Genomic DNA, 22,643 nt, shown 5'->3' on the forward strand with positions numbered 1-22,643 from the left:
GCGATATTAAAATATTTCTTCTAATTCATTTCCTTTCAATGTGCATGGATCCGTATAATATATAATACAGTATAATGTATAATACAGTATAATGTATAATACAGTTGAAAATAAAAGAAATGATTCAATTTAGGATTGAAATGGAAATAAAAAATAGCCCTAGTATAATATATAATACAGTTGAAAATAAAAGAATAAAGCCCTGTCCAGCTAGCTCTATTGGTTAGAGCCGTGGTCGGCAAACCGTGGCTGGCGAGCCACATGCGGCTCTTTGGCCCCTTGAGTGTGGCTCTTCCACAAAATACCACTTGTGGGCACGCACATACAGTGCGATTGAAACTTCGTGGCCCATGCGCAGAAGTAGGTATTTTGTGGAAGAGCCACACTCAAGGGGGCAAAGAACCGCATGTGGCTCACGAACTGTGGTTTGCTGAGCCACAGTTTGCCGACCACTGGTTAGAGCATTGTCCCAATATGCCGAGATTGTGGGTTCAATCTTCAGTCAGGGCACATACAAGAATCAACTGATGAATGTATAAATAAGTGGAACAACAAATCGATGTTTCTCTCTCTCTTTTCCTCTCTCCCCCTTCCTCTCTCTCTAAAACCAATTTAAAGAATAAAAGAGAAAAGAAGATATATTTGTAAAGCACAAAGTAAAAAGCAGTGGTGGTACGATTATAATAAAAAATAATAACCTTGGACAAAAGCTTACTTGCATATTGGTACAAGGTATAACAATGAAAAAGCCATCAAAGTCATGAAACACTAAACACAAAGAACAGCATCAAAGTATGAAAAGCACAAACTGTTAGACATTCAAGGAATTACATGAGTAGTATTAAAATTTCATGCATTACTAAAACTGTCTGGTAGGTCAAGGAGACAAAAGTAAATAATTAAGGACATAAACTACATGAATTATTCAATGTTTGAATAAATATCTATGCATTGACATAATTTTGTACTTAAGAACAGGAAATGCATCTTCTCAAGCATCATGTACCATTTACATCATGTACCAAACACTGACCATATAATGGACCACAAAATATTTCAATGCACTTCTAAAGTAAAAATTACACAATTTTATTATCTTTATAATAAAAGATTACTGGAAATTAATATTGAAACTTTAAAGAAAAAAAATCCCAAATTACTTGGTTATTTAGAAATAGTCACATAAATAATAACTGAGTTAAGAAAATAGCAAATGTGAGAACATTATTGAGCAGAAAATATGAGATACAGCCAAAGCTGTTTTATGTAGTAGATTCACAGCCCTAAATGCTTTTGAAAGAAAAGAATTACAGAAAAAGAACTAAACATTATATATAGGAATTTAGATTAAATAACAAAAGAAATTAAGGAAAGCTGTAAAGAAAGAAAATAATAAAGACAGAAATACAAGAAACATAATAAGAAAAAAGAAATCTATCTTTTGTAGAACTGATAGCTAAGACCAAAAAAATGTTCTTGAAATAAAACACAAATCTCTGGCAAATCTGGCAAATTTAACCCGAGAAAAAATTAGAAGAGAAATAAATTATAAAGTATAAATAATTAATACATTTATTAAAATTAGCAAGAAGATCTAGACTTAGGGTAAAATAAATTATTATTTTAAAATAAATTATTAAATGTATAAATGATTAATACATTTATTAAAATTAGAAAGAATATTGAGACTTAGAGTAAAATAAATTACTTTGAGTGATTAAATTGAAAACTTTAGTGAAAGAGATAATTATCTCAGAAAAATGTAAGTCAATGTGAACTTCATGAGAAGAAAACCTGTAAACAAATAAAAAAGAAATTATACCATTTATCAAGAAGTTATTTTTACTTTAATTAGAGATTTTTAGAAATTTAGGGGACATACAGCTCTCTGAAAGATGTGGATCCTGGCAACATTTTCTACAGTGTAATGAAAGCAATAGGTAAGAATAATCTAGGTTTTAAAATTTAGGATTGAAATGGAAATAAAAAATAATTCTGAGAAACAAATTATCCAATAGAACTTTTTGTTTAAAACATCTAAGAAAAAGTTCATGAGATTTAAGCCAGTCTCAAGACTTGGCCAAGAAAAAAAAAATTAATAGAAGCTTCAATTACACAAGACAAGACATGTTTAGAAAGATTTCTATATTAGCAGTCTGATCTTACATTGCTGTATGTCTGCTCAGGTAATAAACCAAGTTCTCTCTGGAGCTTTGTTTTACACCCAGCTTCTGAGTGACCACAGAGAAAATAACCTTTGAGAACATTAAGAATAAAATAACCAGCAGCACACGAGGGCCTGGAGAAAGTACTCTTACTAGTAAGAGGAATTACGTTCCCCCATTCAAACAATCAGTTCTAGGTACCATTAAGGTAAGGAAGAACTGAGGCTAGGATGCATAGTAATCGTTTTTTTTACTACCCTGTCATGATGCACCTTTCCTAATAATTCTACCTCCAAAATATAATTTAAGTCTACACACCCCTTTCTAGTTCTGCTAACCCACCCCAGCCAGGTGGCATTAGCAATAATTTGGACCATGTAAATACTCTGAAATTGAGCTACTGTCCGGGTCTCCTCCTGCAACTCCTCCAGGCACAGTGGCCTTCTTACAAGGCAATTAGAGTATGTCATCCTCTTGCTTAAATCTACTAGTGAGCATAGAATTCAAACGCCTACACAGTTTCATCTTATTCATTGTCTCCTGGCCCTTTCCCCCCTAACTGATTGATCATGCTCTAGTCACCCTGGCTTCTTGTTTCCAGAAGTTGGCCAAGTGCCTCTATCTCAAGGCTTTAGCGCTCTCTTTTCCTGGGGAAGCTCTTCTCTCTTCACATGGCTGTCTTCTTTTCATCCTTCGGGTCGCTGCTCAGGAAGCAACTCCTTGGAGAAAGGATCCCAGGCCACCCTTTCTGTTTAAATTCTTCCCCAATCATATTGTTTTCTACCCAAGTACCTTGTTTATGTCCCTCTTAGCACTTCTCACAGCTTGGAAATAACTAATTTTTTAGTGTGTGTGTGTGTGGGTGCTGTTTCTACCCATTTGTTTGCTGTCACTCTCATTAGAGTGAAAATCCCATGGTCAGGAAAACTGTCTGCTTTTATAACATGCCGTGTTGCCAGTGCCTGGGTCAATGCCTGTGAATTAATAACAGTCCTGATAAATAGTGATTATTTGATTGGTTTGTTTTCTTGTTGTTTCCTTCCCCTCTGAGTTCCATGGGAATAAGGTTCCTGTGTCTTGTTTAAGCACTTAGTAGTGACTCGACGACTATTTGTAGAATAAATAAATGAATAAAGATATGGAAGTTCTCTAGGAAATGAAATTTCTTCCTCCTCAGTTTTATATACCGCTCAGAACATCTGGATCTACTAGAATTCTTTGTTAAGATGTCTGCTATCCCAATATTTTCCAGATATAACAGTTTCTGTTAACAACTGAGTGCCCAACGGGAATGCAAGGGAAGCGATCTGAATTAAAACTTCTCAAATGAGGCTGCTGATGATTAATTTTAGATCCTGAGCATCTGGGTCAGTGCTTAGTTTCATGACAGGTGTGGAAATGATATCTTTAGTGTCATTATTAACGATTTTACTAAAGGCTGGGAGCACTTGAAATACTCTTCCGAATGAGATTTGAGTAGTGGATCAGATGGGCATTTTTAAAAAGCTTATATGTACTGTATTCTGCTTTTCAACAGATAGGTTTTTAGATTAATATTGATTACTAATGTACCTTAGTATGCATATAATTTATTCAGCCAAAAATTATAAGCAATACTTTTTTAAGAATATGAAATGCTCCAGTAAGATGAAATATAAACACATGCCTAAAGTTGAATCTAGTCATTTTGTTTGGTTTTAACTTGGTTAAAACATCTGAGTCAAACCTCAGAGGGAAAGTAGGGGAGGGTGGGAGTAAGAGGGAGAGATCCACCAAAGGACTTGTATACATGCATATAAGCCCAACCAATGGACACAGACAATAGGGCAGCAAGGGCATGAGTTGGGGGGGGGGGAATTATGGGGGGAATGAGGTCACATATGTAATACCTTAATCAATAAAGAAATTAAAGATTGAAAAACAAAACAAAACTAAAAAAATCATCTGAGTCATTTTCCTTTCCTCTATCTCCTGGTGATATCTTCTCAGGGCTTAAGATACATTGTGGATAAGACCTCAGTCATAAGAAAATAGTCTCACCAGTCATATTCCCAAAATGCTGGTTGGTTCAGCAAGATTGTGAGGTAAGGTTGACCACAAATAAATATGTCAACATCCACTCACTTCCTGAAATCCAAAGGTGGGTGCTCACGGGGAGGATTTACTCTCCGACTATCAGTTTTATTCTTCTTGGTCACAACACTGCCGAGAAAGTAATGCACACTACACTATAATCTTTGAGCCAGAGGAAATTGAACCAAACCAAGTGGAAAGAATATGCTATTTAGTTTTAACAGGCCAATCCGTTGGAAAATTGTAACACAGGTGAAGTTTGTCATTGGTAAAGCTACCCAGAACAACCCCGGTCTTCCCAGCCAGGGTGAGCCCCCTGCTGTGGTTTGGGGACTTGCTCCTGGACACTGGAGATAATGTGAGAGGTCTCCTTCACCATCCACCAAAAGGAAAATTAGCTCAGTCCAGCGATTTTCAACCTTTTTCACCTCATGGCACACATACACTAATTACTAAAATTCTGAGCCACACCAAAAAATCTATTTTTTTTTTTTTGCCATCTGACAAAAAATAGGTATAATTTTGATTCACTCACACCCAATGGCTATTGTGTTGACTACTGTCATTTTTTAATTTGTCAACCTAAGGGAAAAGAGGCCAGTGCCTCTGACTAAATAGTCAGGTATTGCATGTTTTAAAAATTCTTGCATTATACCAGTGTGTCTGCCTCAGGCATGGGTTGAAAATCACTGGCTTAGTCAATGGATCAAGCTGTCATCGTCTGCTAAAAGGAAAAGGCTTGAAGAACTTCTAGGGTCCTCTCAGGTAACATGTGGACTCAACAATGACTTTCTAATGAGAAAGCTTTTCCTGTGTGTGTGACTCAAAGGAGTATGTCTGATGGTGAGGATTTCAGGCTAAATAGTTAGGATAGGCAGGGCCCTCTCTTTGAATTTTATGGAGCAGCAATATTTCTAAGAGGAATGGGAAACTGACACAGAGTTGCCCACTTTTTTTTTTTTCTGAGTAAGAACATGAAGGAAAAAAGAACAACGAAACTCATCTACTAAGACAATCATTTTAGAAAAGAAATATTATGATAATCAGAAAAAATAAGAAGGAAAGAGTCTTGGAATAAGGAAAAAACATTTACATTTGAAGAATTTACCTTCATGAAAAATAAACATTTCATGCAGTCTCAGTTATGCAAGATGAATACCTTCTGTTCTACAACATAGTCCCTATAGTTAACAATACCGTATTGTGCACTTAGAAGTTTGTTAAGAGGGTAGATCTCATATGAAGTGTTCTTACCACAATAAAAAACAAAACACAAAAATACAAAGGTATATCAGTGTCCTTATTTTACAGTAGATTAGTGAAAATATTGTCCAGCACCAGAATCCATCTATGGCCAGGCTGTTGGGAACTGCCGAGTTGCTCATGGTGGCCCAACAGCCATTACATGAATTTTAATAGCTCTTAGCTGACACTTGTCGGCGAGTCTCCATGTGACCTACTTATCAGGGCATCCAAAAATATGAAATGACCCAGAAACAACTTTGGGGTTGGAAACCAAAGAGCTTATTTATATAAAGCCTTTAACTGATTATATATATATATACTAGAGGCCTGGTGCACAAAAATTTGTGCACTCAGGGGGGAGGGGGGTCCCTCAGCCCGGCCTGTGCCCTCTCGCAGTCTGGGACCCCTCAGGAGATAACAACCTGCTGGCTTAAGCCTGCTCCTGGGTGGCAGAGGGCAGGCCCAATCCCTAGGTGCAGCCCCTGGTCGGGCTCAGAGCAGGGCCGATTGGGGAGTTGGGGCGCCGCCCCCTGTCATGCACAGAGCAGGGCGATCAGGAGGTTGTGATGACACCCTCAGTCACGCTCAGGGTAGGGCCGATTGGGGGGTTGGGGCGCTGCACCCTGTCACACACAGAGCCGCAGGGCGATCAGGCGGTTGGGGAGCTTCCCCCTGTCACAAACAGAGCAGGGTGGACAGGGAGGTTGTGGCCCCGCCCCCTGTCACACACAGAGCCACAGGGCGATCAGGGGGTTTGGGCGCTGCCCCTTGTCACGCTGATCCTGGTGCTGGGAGGCATATTACCCTTTTACTATATAGGGTAGAGGCCTGGTGCACGGGTGGGTGCCAGCTGGTTTGCCCTGAAGGGTGTCCTGGATCAGGGTGGGGGTCCCCACTGGGGTGCCTGGCCAGCCTGGGTGAGGGGATGATGGCTGTTTGCAGATGGTCACACACCCTTCAGGGTGGGGGTCCCCACTGGGGTGCCTGGCCAGTCTGGGTGAGGGGCTGAGGGCTGTTTTCAGGCTGGGGGTGACTGAAGCTCCCAACCGCTCCTTTTTTTCTTTTTTCTTTTTTTATTCTGGGCCAGCTTTAGCTTTGAGGCTTGGCTCCAGCTCTTAGGCCTCCGCTGCTGAAAGTAGGTTTCTGGCCTTTGCTTACAATGTTGCGATCCTGCTGGCTGAAGCCCGGCGACTAAAGCAGGTTTCTGGGGTTTTGTTTAGCTTCTATATTTGTTACATAGTTGCTTAGAGTTGCAGCTCAGAGGCCTGCAGCAGCAGGCGGGGAACGTTGGAGTCCTCTGTCACTGAAGCAAGCAAGCCTCATGTTAGTTTCAAGCTGCCTGGCTGCCGGCCGCCATCTTGGCTGGCAGTTAATTTGCATATTGCCCTGATTAGCCAATGGGAAGGGTAGTGGTCGTACGCCAATTACCATGTTTCTCTTTTATTAGATAGGATATATATATATATATATATATATATATCTGCCTATAGATTAATGGGAAAAAAATTGAACAGTAGGTAACCAGAATGGTGATTTGAATTTGTTGGAGCAGGGATATTTAAAAGTGTAGGATTTAAAGATATATTTATACACTTACAAATATGATTGAGCACCCAATAGCTGCCAGGTGCCTAGATAGAGCAATGAGATCCCTACCTTATAGCCTTAGCTTCTAGCAGTGGAGACAGACCAGGAAGACACGTGCAGCTAGATAACATCCCTTAAGGATACATTCTGAGGGTGCTTTAGTGGATAGATGGATGACATTTAAGTGAAATCCTGACTAAAGTAAAAAATTGAGTCTTCCAGTTATCTGAGGAATGAACATGCCAGGTGGAGGGAACAGCCCTTACAAAGGCCCCAAGGGGCAAAGAGGCCAATGTGATGGGAGAACCATGGTGAGGGGGAGCTTGGTCAACTTTTGGGGCTAGAAATTCAACATGTCACATGGGGCCTTAAATGAAATGAACATCTATTGGAAGATTTTGAGCAAGAGAATTATATGACATTTATGAGTCACTCTGTCTTCTGGGGTAGGGAGTAGCAAAAGTGAGAGCTACTGTAGGCTATTATCATAGTCCATATGAGACATGATAGTGGTTTGGGGCAGGGTAGTCATGAATATAGTGCTGAAAGTGCTTGGATTTAGGATATATTTTGAAGATAGAGAGAATGAGACTTGTTGATGGATTGGATATGGTGGTAATAGTAAGAAATTTAAGTTGGGTTCCAAAATGTTTTATATGATCAACTGAGTGCATGGTACCATCTGTAGAGAATAGGTACAATGGGAAAACTAGGTTAAAGGAGGAATCAAGAACTTATAAGTGGACATACTAAATTTGAGATATTACTTAAATGTCCAGAGAGAGGTGTCAGGTAGGCAAATGAATACACAAGTCTAGAATTCAGGGGAGAAATCAGGGATAGACATAGAAATTAAGAAATATTCAGCATGTAGAAAATGTTTACAGCCACTGGATTGGATAAGGTCATTCAATTAGGAAGTCTAGCTTTCTGGCAGATGGGCCAGAAAGTACAAAGGCTCTGAGGCAAGAACATGCTTTATGAGTTATAAGAAGAGTGAGGCATCCACTGAGGGTCTGAGGCAACATAGAGAAGATGTTCAAGGACCAAGCCTGGAGAGTCACCAGCATTTAGAGGTCAAGAGAAGGAAGGAGATTCCGGGAGGGGGAGAGAGAAGCAGTTGCCAATGAGGTAAGAGGAAAACTAGAGAGTGAATCACCAAAGCAATGTAAATGAAGTCTTTCAAGGATGATTAAGAGCAGAGTAAATCCACTCTGCTATTAATTATCTCTTCTGATGGAAGATGTATATGGTGTTCTATTCCCAGTGTTTAGCGACAGCTATTGCATGGTCAATATTTGTGTATTTCAGAGGTTAAATGTGGCAGTCTACAGGCTGAATCCATCCTATAGATAAGTTTTGTTTGAACTTCAGGTTTTAAAAATATTTTAATTTGTTGCCAAAATTTCAAAATTGGAAACTTCAAAACCACAATGAGATATCATGTCACACCTGTTAGAATGACTATTTAAAAAAATATAAGAAATAACATGTGTTGGAAATGATATGGAGAAAATGGAATCTTCATACATGGTTGATGAGAATGTAAATTGGTATAGTCATGACAAAAAACAGTATGGAGATTCCTTAAAAAGTTAAGAATTGCCCTGGCTGGTTTGGCTCAGTGGATGGAGTCTTGGCCTGTGGACTGAAGGGTTCTGGGCTCGATTCTGATCAAGGGCACATGCCCGAGTTGTGGGCTCGGTCCCCAGTTGGAGGCATGCAGAAGCAGCCGATTGGTGGTTCTCTCTCATCATTGATGTTTCTATCCCTCACCCTCTCCCTTCCTCTCTGAAATCAATGAAAAAATATATATATTTTTAAAAAGTTAAGAATAGAACTATCATATGATTCAGCTATTCTGCTTCTGGGCATTTATCTAAAGAATATGAAAAAAAACACTAATTAGAAAAGTTATCTGCATTCCTATTTCTTTATAGCACTATTTACAATAGTTAAGATAAGGAAACAATCTAAATGTCCATCAACAGATGAATAGATAAAAAAAATGTGGTGCATGTACACAGTGGAATATTACTCAGCTATAAAAACAGTAAAATATTGCTATTTGCAACAACATGGGTGGACCTTGAGGGTATTATGCTAAGACAAGTGAAATAAGTAAGACAGAAAAGAACAAAAACTATATGATATCACTCATATGTGGAAGGAATATAAAAGAAAAAAGAAACAAACAAATTAGACAAAACAAAACAAACTCATAGATATAGACAAAAAAATGGTGGCTATCAGAGGGGAAGAGGAGTGAGGGGAGGGAGAAATGGGTAAAAGAGGTCAAATGTATGATGGTGGGTAAAGTTGAAGGATTGGTGGTACATATGCTATAGTTCATACAGATATCAAATTATAATGTTGTACACCTTAAACTTACATAAGGTTAGTGACCAACATTACCTCAAAACAATTAATTAAACATTAAAAATTTAAAAGAAATTAAATAAACTGAGAAGCTTCACATCAAAATTTGTATCTGTTTTTTTTTTTAACCCCAAGATTTTCACAAGGCAGGCAACAGCTGTTTGTTGCTGGGTGGCAGCTGCCATCTTAGAAGGGTTATGTGCCCTTCAGTTAATTTCCGCAGTCTCCAGTGGTTGGTCCTGTATCTTGCCAACAGTAAGTGCTGAGTCACTCATTCATATTACTTGCTGATTCCTGCAGGTTTTGAGTTTGTACCTCTTGTTTGCTAAAGAGGGAATGAATGAATGAATGAATGAATGAATGAATGAATGAATGAACAAATGATTGAATGACTATTTACTGATGAGCCACTTGGAGCCCATAAAGATGGAATTATATAATATTATATTCAGGAAAGCCAGGGATCAAATATACATTTTTCAGGCCAGGGCTTTTACTTTAAATTGTTGCTTCCTAGTTTGTCATTATATTAAAAACATCCTAAAATACCCCCCCACCTCCACACACACAATTTGAATGAAAAAAGGATACTGACAAAATGCTATTTCCATTTCAGAACAAATAGAATAGTAAACAAATTCTTTAATATGATAAATGTGTCTTTCTCCCTGTGCTTTGGTGAGAAATGGTTTCCTAAGAACTTCTACACAGACTAACCAAAGCTAGCATCACCACCCAAGGCAAAGTGAGTAACAAACAAATGTAACTATTAAAGAATATAATTAAGGTTACATTTAATATTTCACTCCATAATTTTTTTTGGGGGGGAAATAAGTTTTACCATTTTTATCTGTGAGTTATTTTTTCTTACATACTTTAACCACAGAATATTATAATCATAGAAATGCCAGTTTATCATCATTCCTTCTTCTACTTAGTACCAAAGACTGGAGTTTTTTGTTGTTGTTTTGTTTTTAATCCTCACCTAAGGACATGTTTTCACTGATTTTATAGAGGCAGGGAGGGAGGAGAGAGAGATAGAAACATGGATGTGACTGAGAAACATTGATTGGTTGCCTCCCATATGCGCCCCAACGGGGGATCAAACCTGCAACCTGGGTATGTGTCCTGACTGGGAATCAAAGCCACAACCTTTTGGTGCACAGAGCGACACTCCAGCCAACTGAGGCACCTGCCAGCGCAAGACTGGATTTCTTTAAGCCTCCTCTCTTGCCAGCTCCAATGATGGCTAGTAGCCATTCAGGGCAGTGTGTAGAGATAGATTCTGAAATCCAATTTGGGCTCATTCAATTAGTCTACAGTGTTTAGATATTATTGTTATGGGTTGAATTATAGCTCCCATCCGCCCCCCCCCCAAAAAAAAGAGAGATATATTGAAGTCTTAACCTCCTGGCCCTCAGAATGTGACTTGATTAGGAAAGATGTGGTGTTAATCTTGGCTGTAGGCAAATTTGAGAAATAACCAAAAAGTATCTTTCATGACCCTCTGTTCTTCTTGTGCCCACTTTAATGTGTCAGGTTTCTCTTGCAGTCCATAGATAGCTTTTAGATACCAACATGAAACCCTTGCAATCTCAAGACTGCAGACTAGTCTGTAAGTATGGCCACTTTTCTGGGTAAAGATTCCATAGTGTTTATTAGTTTTTAAAGATGTTATACTTCCCTAGAACCAGAGAGAGAAGAGAAAACAACAACAAAAAACAAACTAAGAGTCCTTGGCATGGTGAACAGGATCACGTTAAGGTTTTGTGTCTGGGGAACAAGGCATAGGGTTGAAGTGGGGTGATGGCTTGGGGTGGGGACAGGATGAAGAGTTTGGATTTAGATGTGCTGAGCTGCAGGGGACAATAGACCATTCATACAGAGTTGTCAAGGAAAGGGCACACAGCAGAATGGGGCTGATCGGCACAGATGTGGGAATTGAATACGTGCGTGCAGACACACTTTTAGAACTGATCACTGAACCCGATCTAGGAAAAATCCAACACAGTCTTGGAGAGACTCCATGTTAGGGAGCAAGGGGAGGAAGAGGTAGCATTAGAGGTAAAATAGGAAGGAAGGTTGGAGTGGCAAAAGAGCCAGGAGCAGGGAGGGGAAGAGGGGACGGGCAGGAGAGAACTCCAAGGAGAGGCTGACCGGGCTTACAAAACAAAATGGAGATGTGCGAGGGAATGGTGAATGGTGATGCAGAAAAGATTTGGGTCTGAGGTTCACTGATGATCATCAATAAGTCCATTTTGAAAAGCTGTGGGGATGCATTCTTCGGATGGTGATTACTGCATTTCCGCTAGGTGCCAGAAGCCATGCTAGGTGCTGGGGAACAAAGATGAAGGGGACACAGTCCTGTCTTTGGGAGGCTTACAGGCTTGCACTGGGACACTTACTTAGAGGAGAAAACTGGTGCACGGAAGTCTGCATAGTGTTGAGGGAGGGCATGAAGGAGATGTGGTTCATTGACGGGGAGGGTCCAAGTCAGATGATAGGGAAGTGGACTTCTCATGCAGGAAGTAATAATTGGTAGATCCAAGAATCCTTAAACTATGAAGCTGTCCTACATTTTATTACATCATAACATGACATCACATATGATTTCAGAATCACATGGGAAAACACACACACACACACACACACACACACACACCAGCACACACACCAGTACACACACACACACACACCAGCACACACGCACACATCTTGGACAAAAGCACTTAAGTGACTGAGGCCTAGTCAGTGATGGTATAATATTTGTATACAGATACAAACAGAAATAAATACATATGCCTTGCTTTCTCTTGAAGTTTCTATTTTAAATATTTAATATTTAATTTTCTGAACAGGTTTATTCCTGGGGGCTTCTAATTTACAAGATTTCTTTAAAAAATATTCTAATATGCTAAACTTGTTAAAGTGAATATAATTAAGGTATGAGGAGTTTTAGAATTATTTACACCAATTATTTATTCTGTAAGAGGGGTTAGGAGGAGGGAAATGATGGTGCCAGATTTGAAGTCACAGTCCTCAGATCAGATCCCTTCTCCATCATTTATGAGTTACATGTGAGTTACTTACATTTTTGAACCTCTATAATGGCTGATTATATAATAGTTACCTTACATAAATTTTGGAATAAATAGATAACACATGAAAAGATCCTGGCAGATCGTAGGCATTGTATTACTACAGTGATTTCTACTGATAATAAAATAATTGTCTGAGATGATATTTTTGAATCAGGCCAAAATTAGCATATAATTTAGAAAATATTCAAGTAATTTTTACAAAAAGAATTAACCTCTATTTAAGAACTCAGGAACACAAATTAAGGTCAAGGACATATTCTGATATCTTTTTTTGATATGTTATTAAGGACTGTCCAAAATGGTCACATACCTACCACTTTTAATTTTAAAATTTTCATCTATAAATAAGAAGACTAAAATTTTATTTGCCAACAGCCAACTGACAGCCAGCATCCCTTAGGTAAATGAGCAGGATCTACTTTTTTACACTTTTGAAATTTAGAAAGAATTGGAGAATTAAAAAACGTAGTTTCTGTATCACATGTAGCTTCAGAAAAATGAAATCATTTACTTGTCAACTTTCCAATGTTGCATTATACTTCCCGTATCTCCGATCCCTGCACAGAGCTTCCTGATTTTAAAATCTGTTGGGATACTGATGTACAGGTGTTGCACTGCACAACTCCAGGGGTGCCAATCACATAGGCTACGATGAGAAATGCATTGCTAGTATGCAGTGCACCCCTGTACAGCCATAGGCAGCAGCTCTATTTGCGAGGCTTGAATACTTTCCTGATGAACATGCCCTATGACACAACAAACACTGACTGAGCATCTGCTATGTACAAGATGCTGTCCTAGGCTCTGGGGATACCACAGTGATAAAAAAAAAAGGTTATGATCCCCATCTACATGGAGTTTTTATTCTGGCAGAGTGGAGAAGGGAGACCAATAGAGAACAAACCCAAATGTGTGAGTAGGAGAACGGGAAAGCAAGGTGATGAGGAAATGGGATCCCAGCAATGAGAGAATTGCTGTTGGAAATAAGGCTGGCAGAAAGCCCTCACTGTTGGCATTTTTGATCAGAAGGGAATGAGAGGACAGCTTTCATATCATTGAGGCAAGAATATACTTGACAGAGCAAAGAGCAAGTGCACACACCCAAGGTCAGCGGCCTACTCAGTACATCTGGGGACAGCGGAGAAGTGGCAGAACTGGAGTGGCCGGATGAGGGTACAGTGGTAGGTCTGAAGCCGGTGACTGAGGGTGGGAAGCAGATCTCCTGGACCCTAGATAGCTTTTGTAAGGATTGAAAGATCTTTACTCAGGGCAAGATGGGATTCCACTGGAGGCCTTGTATAGAGGAGTGACATCATCTGACTTAGGCATGAAAAGAATCACATTGTCTTTGTACTGGTTTTTATCCTGAAAGATAATGTAAGGTCTAAACAATTTTCTCAAAGACTCTAGGAGTGTTTTGTTTTTGCAAAAATTAGCAACATACTTTTAAAAATGGTTCTTTTGAAGCTAAATGCAAATTCAGATGTTGGAGCAAATATATTAAATGCCGATGAAAGTGATAAATGCCAAAACTTTAATCTCAGTGTGTTAAAGCTGCTTCACTTATTCCTCTCTGAAGGTTTCAATTTGCAAAGAAATTCACATGCGTTTCTATCATTTACAGGAGGCAGAACCTGAAAAGAAAAATCTCACACTGAGAGGGCAACTGTTTTATGGACATAAACGAGTAGAGATGGTGGTCAAGGCCTCTGCTCGGAGATGTTTGTTGCTTTGAAGCAATTGGTATTTTGTTAAGTTAACCTGACTGTGGAATACAGTGTTCCAGGATGTGCTGGCCTTCCAGAAAAGACAGAAGCTATTCCACTGTTCATAATAATACCGTACCAACAACAAAATCACAAATTCTTGCATGCTTAGTAGTTTCACATAAAACGCAACAAGGTAAGCATTGTGAATAAAATACAAATGCCACAGCAACAGCTCTGCTATATTTCCTGAAACACCTTTTATAAAAGCACTTATATATGTAAAACTCTCTTTTCCAAGAGTTCAGCAAATCTCTTTTCCAAACATCCACACATTTGTTTAGTATGCATTTATGGAAGTGTACTCCTGTATACAAATAACTTGTCACAAAAACAAAACAAAACAAAACAAAAAGGAATATCTCAGCCTCACAACTGACTTGTCTCTATATGGATAGGTCAACACCGATTCCTTGTGCCTATTTTTAGGGATAAAAATACCTCCCAGTGTTTGCAGAAAATATCATTTCAATAACAATAAAAATGATGCCTGCCTCAAACGTTGTCGCTTTTAATGTCATGACTAATTTGTGTCACTGAGGTATTAGCACTCACACAGTAGTTTTGTGAGTTTGGACACATGAAGAGTTGGATGCTTTAAGAAGTGGACATTTTAAGACTCTTGCCTGGATAGCCAGTCATAAAATCAGTACCTGTACTGTGATACTTTAGTAAGAAGGGAAGGAAACGAACATTGCCAGTCCCCACCATGTCCGGCCCTGCGCTGGGCATCTGGCATGTCTTAGACCAGTTAGCCTTTGAAGTAATCTCATGAAGTAGGAATTATTATATCAATTTTAAATAGGAGGAGGATGAAGTCAAGGAGGTAAAATAATGTGTCCCAGCCAGGGTTCTTCAAGCCCGGCCTGTCTGACTACAATGCCCCTGCCCTTTTCTCTATTGCAGGCTGCTGCTACTGGCCAACACTGTCTTTTTAACATTTCAATGAAATAAAATCAAATAGCTCAATTATTGTCAGCATCGTCACTCTTTTTTTAGCTACTGATTTTTGAGTGAGTGTTTTATTTACCAGTCTCAGTCGTAAGGACTTGCAATCCTTACAACCACCTTGCAGAGTGAATACGCCTGCACCGTGCTGGACACTGTGCGCCCTTCAGTCAGTTTTACAGGCGACTGTCCTCTTTTACTGATGAGACAACAAAGATAAGACGTGATAAACGACACACCCACGGCTGGGAAGGGGTTGAGCAGGCATTTAGATTCTGGCCCTACTCCTGTGCCTGTGGGCTCTTTTCACATTCTTTATAGTTTGACAACTTAAAAAAATATATAACACACACTCAAATTAAATAAGCTGAACATTTACAATTCTAAAAGGGAACCGATGATTTAAGGCAATATGTAGCTAGGCGTCAACACTGGAAAACGGTTCTATTAGACACTTCTGAAAATGATTTTTTTAAAAAAAGATCCAATTTATTATTTGTTTTATTTATTTATTTATTTATTTATTTATTTATTTATTTATTTATTTATTTTTAAATCTTTATTGTTGAAAGTATTACAGATGTCCCCTTTTTTCACCATTGACCCCTTCTAGCCCAGTCCCTTCCCCCACCCCAGGCCTCACCACACTATTGTTTGTGTCCATGGGTTATGCATACAAGTTTTTGGTTGATCTCTCCCCTTCCACCAACCCATCCCTGGCTTCCCTCTGAGATCTGATAGTCTGTTCCATGCTTCTATGTCTCTGGATCTATTTTGTTCAACAGTTTATTTTGTTCATTAGATTCCACATATAAGTGAGATCATGTGATACTCGTCTTTCTCTGACTGGCTTATTTCACTTAGCATAGTACTCTTCAGATCCCTCCATGCTGTTTCAAAGGGTAAAGTTACTTTTCATTTGAACAGTGCTCAACATTCTCATGGCTTGGTTTATGTTTTTACAGTAAATATAACTGTTCTTGGTTACTTTCTCCATGGGTTGGAATCCTTAAACAATTATGGCCCTGGAGAATCCATAGTGAGGTAATGAATTGTAAAGATCTGTTGTCTTGTTGATAGTCAAGAAACATGTACCTTAATAGGTCAGGAATTTTTCACTAATTAGTTTAAAAAATCAAAAGTTTTAAGAAACTAGCTAAAATGTTAGTTTAATAGTTAATATTGGAGAAAGCTTGGATAAACAAAATGAAGGAATTAGGGATAATCTGGAAAATGAATTTCTTTTTTAAAAAAAGATATGCTTTTACTGATTTCAGAGAGGAAGGGAGAGGGAGATAGAGATAGAAACATAAACAATGAGAGAGAATCATTGATTGGCTGCCTCCTGCATGCCCCCCACTGGGGGTTGAGCCCACAACCTGGGTATGTGCCCTGACCAGGAATCGAACTGTGACCTGCTGGCTGCCCATTGAACCATGCTAGCTGGGCTGGAAAATGAATTTCTCATTGCTGACCTCTTTGGTATGTGGAAGTTCTTGTTATCTAGTTTTTAATCTACACTGCCTTTTATAGTGACTGCTTCTACTGGTGATGATCACAGAAGCAAATGCATACTTCGTTTTCTTTTTTGACTATAAAAGCAAAATAAAAACTAACATAAGAATTGCTTATACTGTTACAGTTTATATGAATTATAATTTGTCCATCTATTCATTTATGTGTAGACAAAATGATTCATAATTTTAAAGTCCAATCTAATATTTTTAATGATTAAAGATGAATAAAATAGGGATAGTTAGTGAGGTAAATAGTATATCTATTTTTTAAAATTTTAACCCTTAAAAGACTTCTTTTGGGATATCAATGTAGTCTTCTGTTTTTAGTGTATAGATAAATTTACCCTTTAATGCATACTAAAATAAATGATTTAAAATCTTTTATTTTAATTTTGACTTAAAAGTTTTATAAAACACTTTTTTTTTTACTTTAAGATGAAAATTTCCCCAAATAACTTATCCAGTCCCTTCAAACCCAAGAATAGGCTAAGAACACTACTTTGTAAACTCATACACAGTAATTTCCCAAGTCATTTATCAAGAGCATGAACCAACATTTTTTTAACTGCTTGGTAATCTTATTTAAATAAAGTTGTGCAGAGATGTCAATATTAAGCTCTTTTTTAGCTATAGATCTTACTTATTTCCATTGTAAACAAGATCTGATAATGTTAGGACTGTCATAGACAATCTGAGTTTCATAGAATCCACAATTTTAGGGCAAAATAAACCTCAAAGAATTATGGGCTAAGTCTCCCCATTTCCTTCTATTAGATTTATTATTATTATTTTCCCATTTCTTTAAGTCTAAACTCTACCCAACTCAGTATACAACTCAAGTGCACAGCCTTCAAAAACATTTCTTGAAACAGTCAGCTGTTAGGAGAAGCCAGCTCTCTCCTCTATCGACCCCCATAGAAGATGTCTCTGTATTCTCCCTTTAAGGCATGTGCCCCTTTCTGTCTTGAGTTATAGTTGTTTGCTGATGTGCTTGCTGCATTTTTTCTACCAGTGAACTCATCAAGGAAGCCATCTTGAATCACATTAGTTTCTTCTATGATGTGTTATGTGTTAACTTTCACATAATTGGTTCTCAAGGAGTATTGAGGGTGTACTCAACAATTTGTTAGGCATGTCAAATTGTCAAAGAGAATGAAAATCATATTCAGAAGTATTTTAGGAAGTCCTTGGTCAAGAAAGAAAGCCCCAAGTGCCCATCAGCAGATGAGTGGATTAAAAAACTGTGGTACATCTACACAATAGAATACTATGCTGCGGTAAAAAAAAAAAAAAGAAGAAGAAGGAATTCTTACCATTTGCAACAGCATGGAGAGTGTTATGCTAAGCAAAATAAGCCAGACAGAGAAAGATAAGTATCACATGATCTCACTCATTTATGGAATATAATGAACAACATAAACTGATCCAGAGACAGAGAAGCATTGATCAGATCGTCAAACCTCAGAGGGAAGGTAGGGGAGGGTGGGGATAAGGGGGAGAGATCAACCAAAGGACTTGTATGCATGCATATAAGCCTAACCAATAGACACAGACAACAGGGGGGTGAGAGCATGAGTGGGGGGGGGGTGAGAGGGAATGGGACAATAAGGACACATATGTAATACCTTAATCAATAAAGAAAAAAAAAGAAAGCCACAGGAGTAGAAAATTCTTCAAGAGGTGAATCAGATAACTGGCACACATAAGTGACACATTCAGTTTCTTCACCTGTACATAACCTCCAGAAGATCAAACATTAATAAAATATTTATCTTTAGTTGTCACAAGCCAGACTTTGATTTAAAACTCGGGTACATGAATGTCATGCCATACCAAAAACATAGCATCATGTATTTTTAAATTAAACATGGATCTGTAAAAAATTTATCTATGCCTCATATGAAAAAAAATGAATGAAAATCTCCCAATAGTCACCACAAATAAGAAAACAGAATCTAAAAACAATTGTTCAACTTCTGTAAAAGTACAATGAAAAACATTTCATTTGAAAGTTCAGTATGGCGTTGCTATGACATTCAATGCACTGTCTTACCTTTAGGGAATCGAAGCAGGCGATTACTCTTCCATTTTCAACCTGGCAACTTTTGGGGGGGTGAGCAAATTTGCACTCCTCGTCGGAGCGTGAGCAGGTTCCTCGTTGGAACTGTCTGCAGACTTCTAATGTCAGCCATTTAGTGTCTCTGACTGGGGCAACATTCAAAGCCATGGCAAGCAAGTAATTTGGATTCTGTTCGTTTCTGTTAAGTGATTAAATCAACCCAAGTTCCAATGATGCAAAATTATTGTTGTGAAAAACCCCACATGTAAGTCTGAAGGTTAAGTGATAAATTGCTTAATGAAGTCCAATCCAAGGAACAGCGTGAGAAGAGAACGTATTGGCAAGCAGTCACTCATCAATCAATGTGCCCCACCTGAAGACTGCAGGCCGAAACAAAAGCATGCTCAGTGTCATCTCTGGCTGTCAGTGTCCCAGTCTCCTGATTGTGTTGCAGACACTCTGTTTCTAATAAGGAACTTCAATATCACAGCACTCCTTGGGAGAATATATCCAGTTCGAAGCTCACAGCTATCGATGGTGCTGGAGAAGAAGCCACTTAGATGTTCAGCTCTTAGCAGGATTTCTGTTTCCTCCCACCTTTATAAACTCTGAAAACAAGTAGTTGGTAAAGTCAGACAACTGAGGTATCTTCATCCACTTGTAAGGTCGACGTAACGTGTATTGGACAGGAAAACAAGACTTGAAAACACAGGAGCTCCCTGGCTGCAGTTTCCAGCCAAAGTGACTTCCCACAGGCACTTTTAAATCATGGACCTGAAAAACATCAATAAAATATCAACTGTCACCCAAACTCAAGGGAATCGACACTTGAACAAACTCTTTAGCTCTTATCTAGAATTTGCAAAAATGCAACTGAGTGCTTTGAGCTTATTCTCAACTACAACCGTATTGCAGAGACGATCCAGGCAGCAGTCCAAAAGTTAGGAACGACTCGAAGAGATGAGTGTGGCAGACACAATAATTAGGCATTCAGAAACAATTCAATCTAATGGGCTTAATCGCTAAAACAGTGCAATAGAATTGTGGCTTCCAATTAATTTCACATTTGGGCCATTGATTTTATTATTGAAAATGTTACAAACAACTATCTGGGATGTGTCTCTCCTTATATAATAAGGATATTGTCATTTTTGGATGAAATGTGGGCCCCTCCTTTATATCCTTTCTAGTTTATGGAGATTTGAACTTAGAGCTGAATAGGTAGAAGTTTCCTGATATTTATTCTCATACTTTTCTGTCTACTGTTATTACTTCCTTAAGGTTAGTATCCCATTCTGTGCTAAGAGCACTTGAGAATAAGGAGTGTTTGTAGTTTTCAATTCTGTATCCTAGAGCCTTAGTTCACAGCTATTAGGTCCTCAAAAAATATTTATTTTGATGCCTGGCCAGCATGGTCAGTGGTGAGCATTGACCTACGAACCAGGAGGTCATGGTTTGATTCCTGGTCAGGGCACATGCTTGGGTTGCAGGCTTGATCCCCAGTGTGGGGTGTGCAGGAGGCAGCTGATCAACGATTCTCTCTCATCATTGATGTTTCTATTTCTCCCTTTCCCTTCCTCTCTGAAATCAATAAAAAATATTATTTTTTAAAGTAATTATTGATGATTTAAGTGCTGATTGACTCACTGACTGAAGGCATGCAAGTTAGTTTTAGGTTAGCTCAGTTTAGACTTCAGTCTAAATCTAAAATGGCTCTGTTAGTGCGGAATCTCAGAGGGAGAGTGGGTAGGTGGGAGGTACTCAATCAAAGACCTTGAATGCATATATGCATTACCCATAGACACAGACAATAGGGCTCTAAAGGCCTGGATGGGGGGGTTGGGCTCAAAGGGGTCAATGGGGGAAACAAGGGGATATATGCAATACTTTCAACAATAAAGAATTATTAAAAAATAAAAATAAAAATGGCTCTGTTCTGTGGAATGCTGGAATTAAACATCTTCAACAGAAATATAATTAGTAAATTCAGATTTCTAAAATCAGCCTATTTCATTTCTTTTACTATTTTCAAGGATTGTGAAATTATTAAAACATTGACACTTTAACATTATTGGGGTCAAGCATGAATAAAGGGCTAAATATCAGAAGTTGATCATTTTCACAAATTGTATATGTCACAAGCAACCTTAAATACTTGCCTAGCCTTGATGTTCTTCCAAAAATTGTATAACTAAAAACTTAATGGAGACTAGAAGCATATTATTTAAAATCAGCATGTTCCAAATAAGTTCAGAGAACAATAATCCGTAAGTGGTTTGTCAGTGCTCCCTAAAAAAGTAGGCCCCACAATCAGTTAAGTTTAGTTAACTCCAGGTAAGCCAACCTGAACAGGCTTCCATGCAATAGGGCTTTTTCTCTCCTGGCCTTGAATGACTCTCTAATAGGGAAGAGAAGCAATGGTGTCTCTCAGACTTATCTGATCATGGGAACATTTATTTAGCAGGACATCTCGTGGGATGAGTGGAAAGGGCTACTTCATCCCAAGATTTCTTTTACTTATTAGTAGAAGTGTTTGAATGAGTTTTAATTGGATGGGCATTTAAGGGAATTGGCAACCTTGAAAGCTATGAGACATACCTCACTTTAATTGTAAAATATTTGAGGGGACAGGCAGGCTCCTGCTTGTCTGATTGGCAGCATTGTGTTCCCAGCAGCTAACATCAAATAGCTTAACTTAGGGCATTTAAGAAGATGAGTTTAATAACCAAATTTACTCTGGGTCAGGTTTCACAGACCAGCCTGGACCTGCACCCTCATTACCTCAACCCCCACCTCTTACCCCCTTGGAGAACAAAGGATGAGGGGAGCGAGGGAAGAGGAGCCCTTTCTGTGTGTGTATTCAGTGGAGCTGAGACACTAGCCATAAGGAGATGTAAAATGATGGCTTGCACACCTCTAATTTATATTTTTGAAATATTTATGGAGCCCATGAATCCTATGGACCAAGGTCCAATGGAGTTACAGGACAACAAAGACACAGGAACGCTCATTCTCAAAGGTAGAAGCATAGTCTCTGCCCAGGCTTCCCTTGTAGGAAAAGAAACAGGCAAACATGTATTTATGCAGCGATGGTGAACAAATAATTACTCAAAGTATTTCGTTAATTTTTAGTATGTTTTTTTAAACTGATTTTAGAGAGAGAGAGAGGAAGAAGGAGAGAGAGAGAGAGATAGAAACATCGATGAGAGAGAAACATCTATCGGCTGTCTCCCACATGCCCCCACTGGGGATAGAGCCTGCAACCCAGGCATGTGCTCTGACCAGGAATTGAACTGGGGATGATGTTCAATCCACTTGAGTATTCAGCCACACCGGCCTGGCATCTTAAAACAGGAACAATGCCTTCAACCCAGTCCCATGAATGGGGTACACTTTTTCTTAGATAACAAGACAAATATTTTTTCTGGGAGACAGTTGACCATTTCTACTTACGAGGAAAGTCCAACCAGAATTTAGATGGCCAGACTCTATCAAGATGAACTTGCTTTTAAAAGCAGAGGAGCCAAGCTTTCTGATGGCCAGAGTCCTGTGTATGTCAAAGATGTTCCAGAAGGAAAGGAAGGGGTGTCATATTGCACCTAAACATATTGCTATCCTAACCTCCCGTAAATCCACTCTTTCTCCCAGATTGTTCTCTGTTTCTAGCCTAAAGGCTATAGAGCTACTTTTATCAAAGATACCACCTCTCTTGGGCCTTCACAACCTCCATGTTCTGGAGGGTATAGGCAGGCAGCTGTGGGAACGAGGAAGTGAGAGCAGATCTGAATTAGGTTAGAGGAGGC

The 22,643-nt window shown here is 38.8% G+C and overlaps 1 protein-coding gene across 7 annotated transcripts in view; it reads right to left on the reverse strand.

Annotated features, from left to right (window-relative positions):
- MBNL2 (muscleblind like splicing regulator 2) overlaps positions 1-22,643 on the reverse strand; it is a 164,052-nt gene that overhangs the window by 91,973 nt on the left and 49,436 nt on the right. For 6 of the 7 annotated variants that reach the window (XM_036301347.1, XM_036301348.1, XM_036301345.1 and 3 more), the window contains exon 2: positions 18,835-19,614. The exons of the other annotated variant lie outside the window; for it this stretch is intronic. In XM_036301347.1, coding sequence (XP_036157240.1) covers positions 18,835-19,008 — 174 coding nt within the window. In that variant the 5' untranslated portion in view covers positions 19,009-19,614. The remainder of the gene's footprint in view (positions 1-18,834; positions 19,615-22,643) is intronic. 7 annotated transcript variants of the gene reach the window in all.

Source organism: Myotis myotis, unplaced genomic scaffold (assembly GCF_014108235.1).
Source record: "Myotis myotis isolate mMyoMyo1 unplaced genomic scaffold, mMyoMyo1.p scaffold_m19_p_3, whole genome shotgun sequence".
Lineage (NCBI taxonomy): Eukaryota > Metazoa > Chordata > Mammalia > Chiroptera > Vespertilionidae > Myotis > Myotis myotis.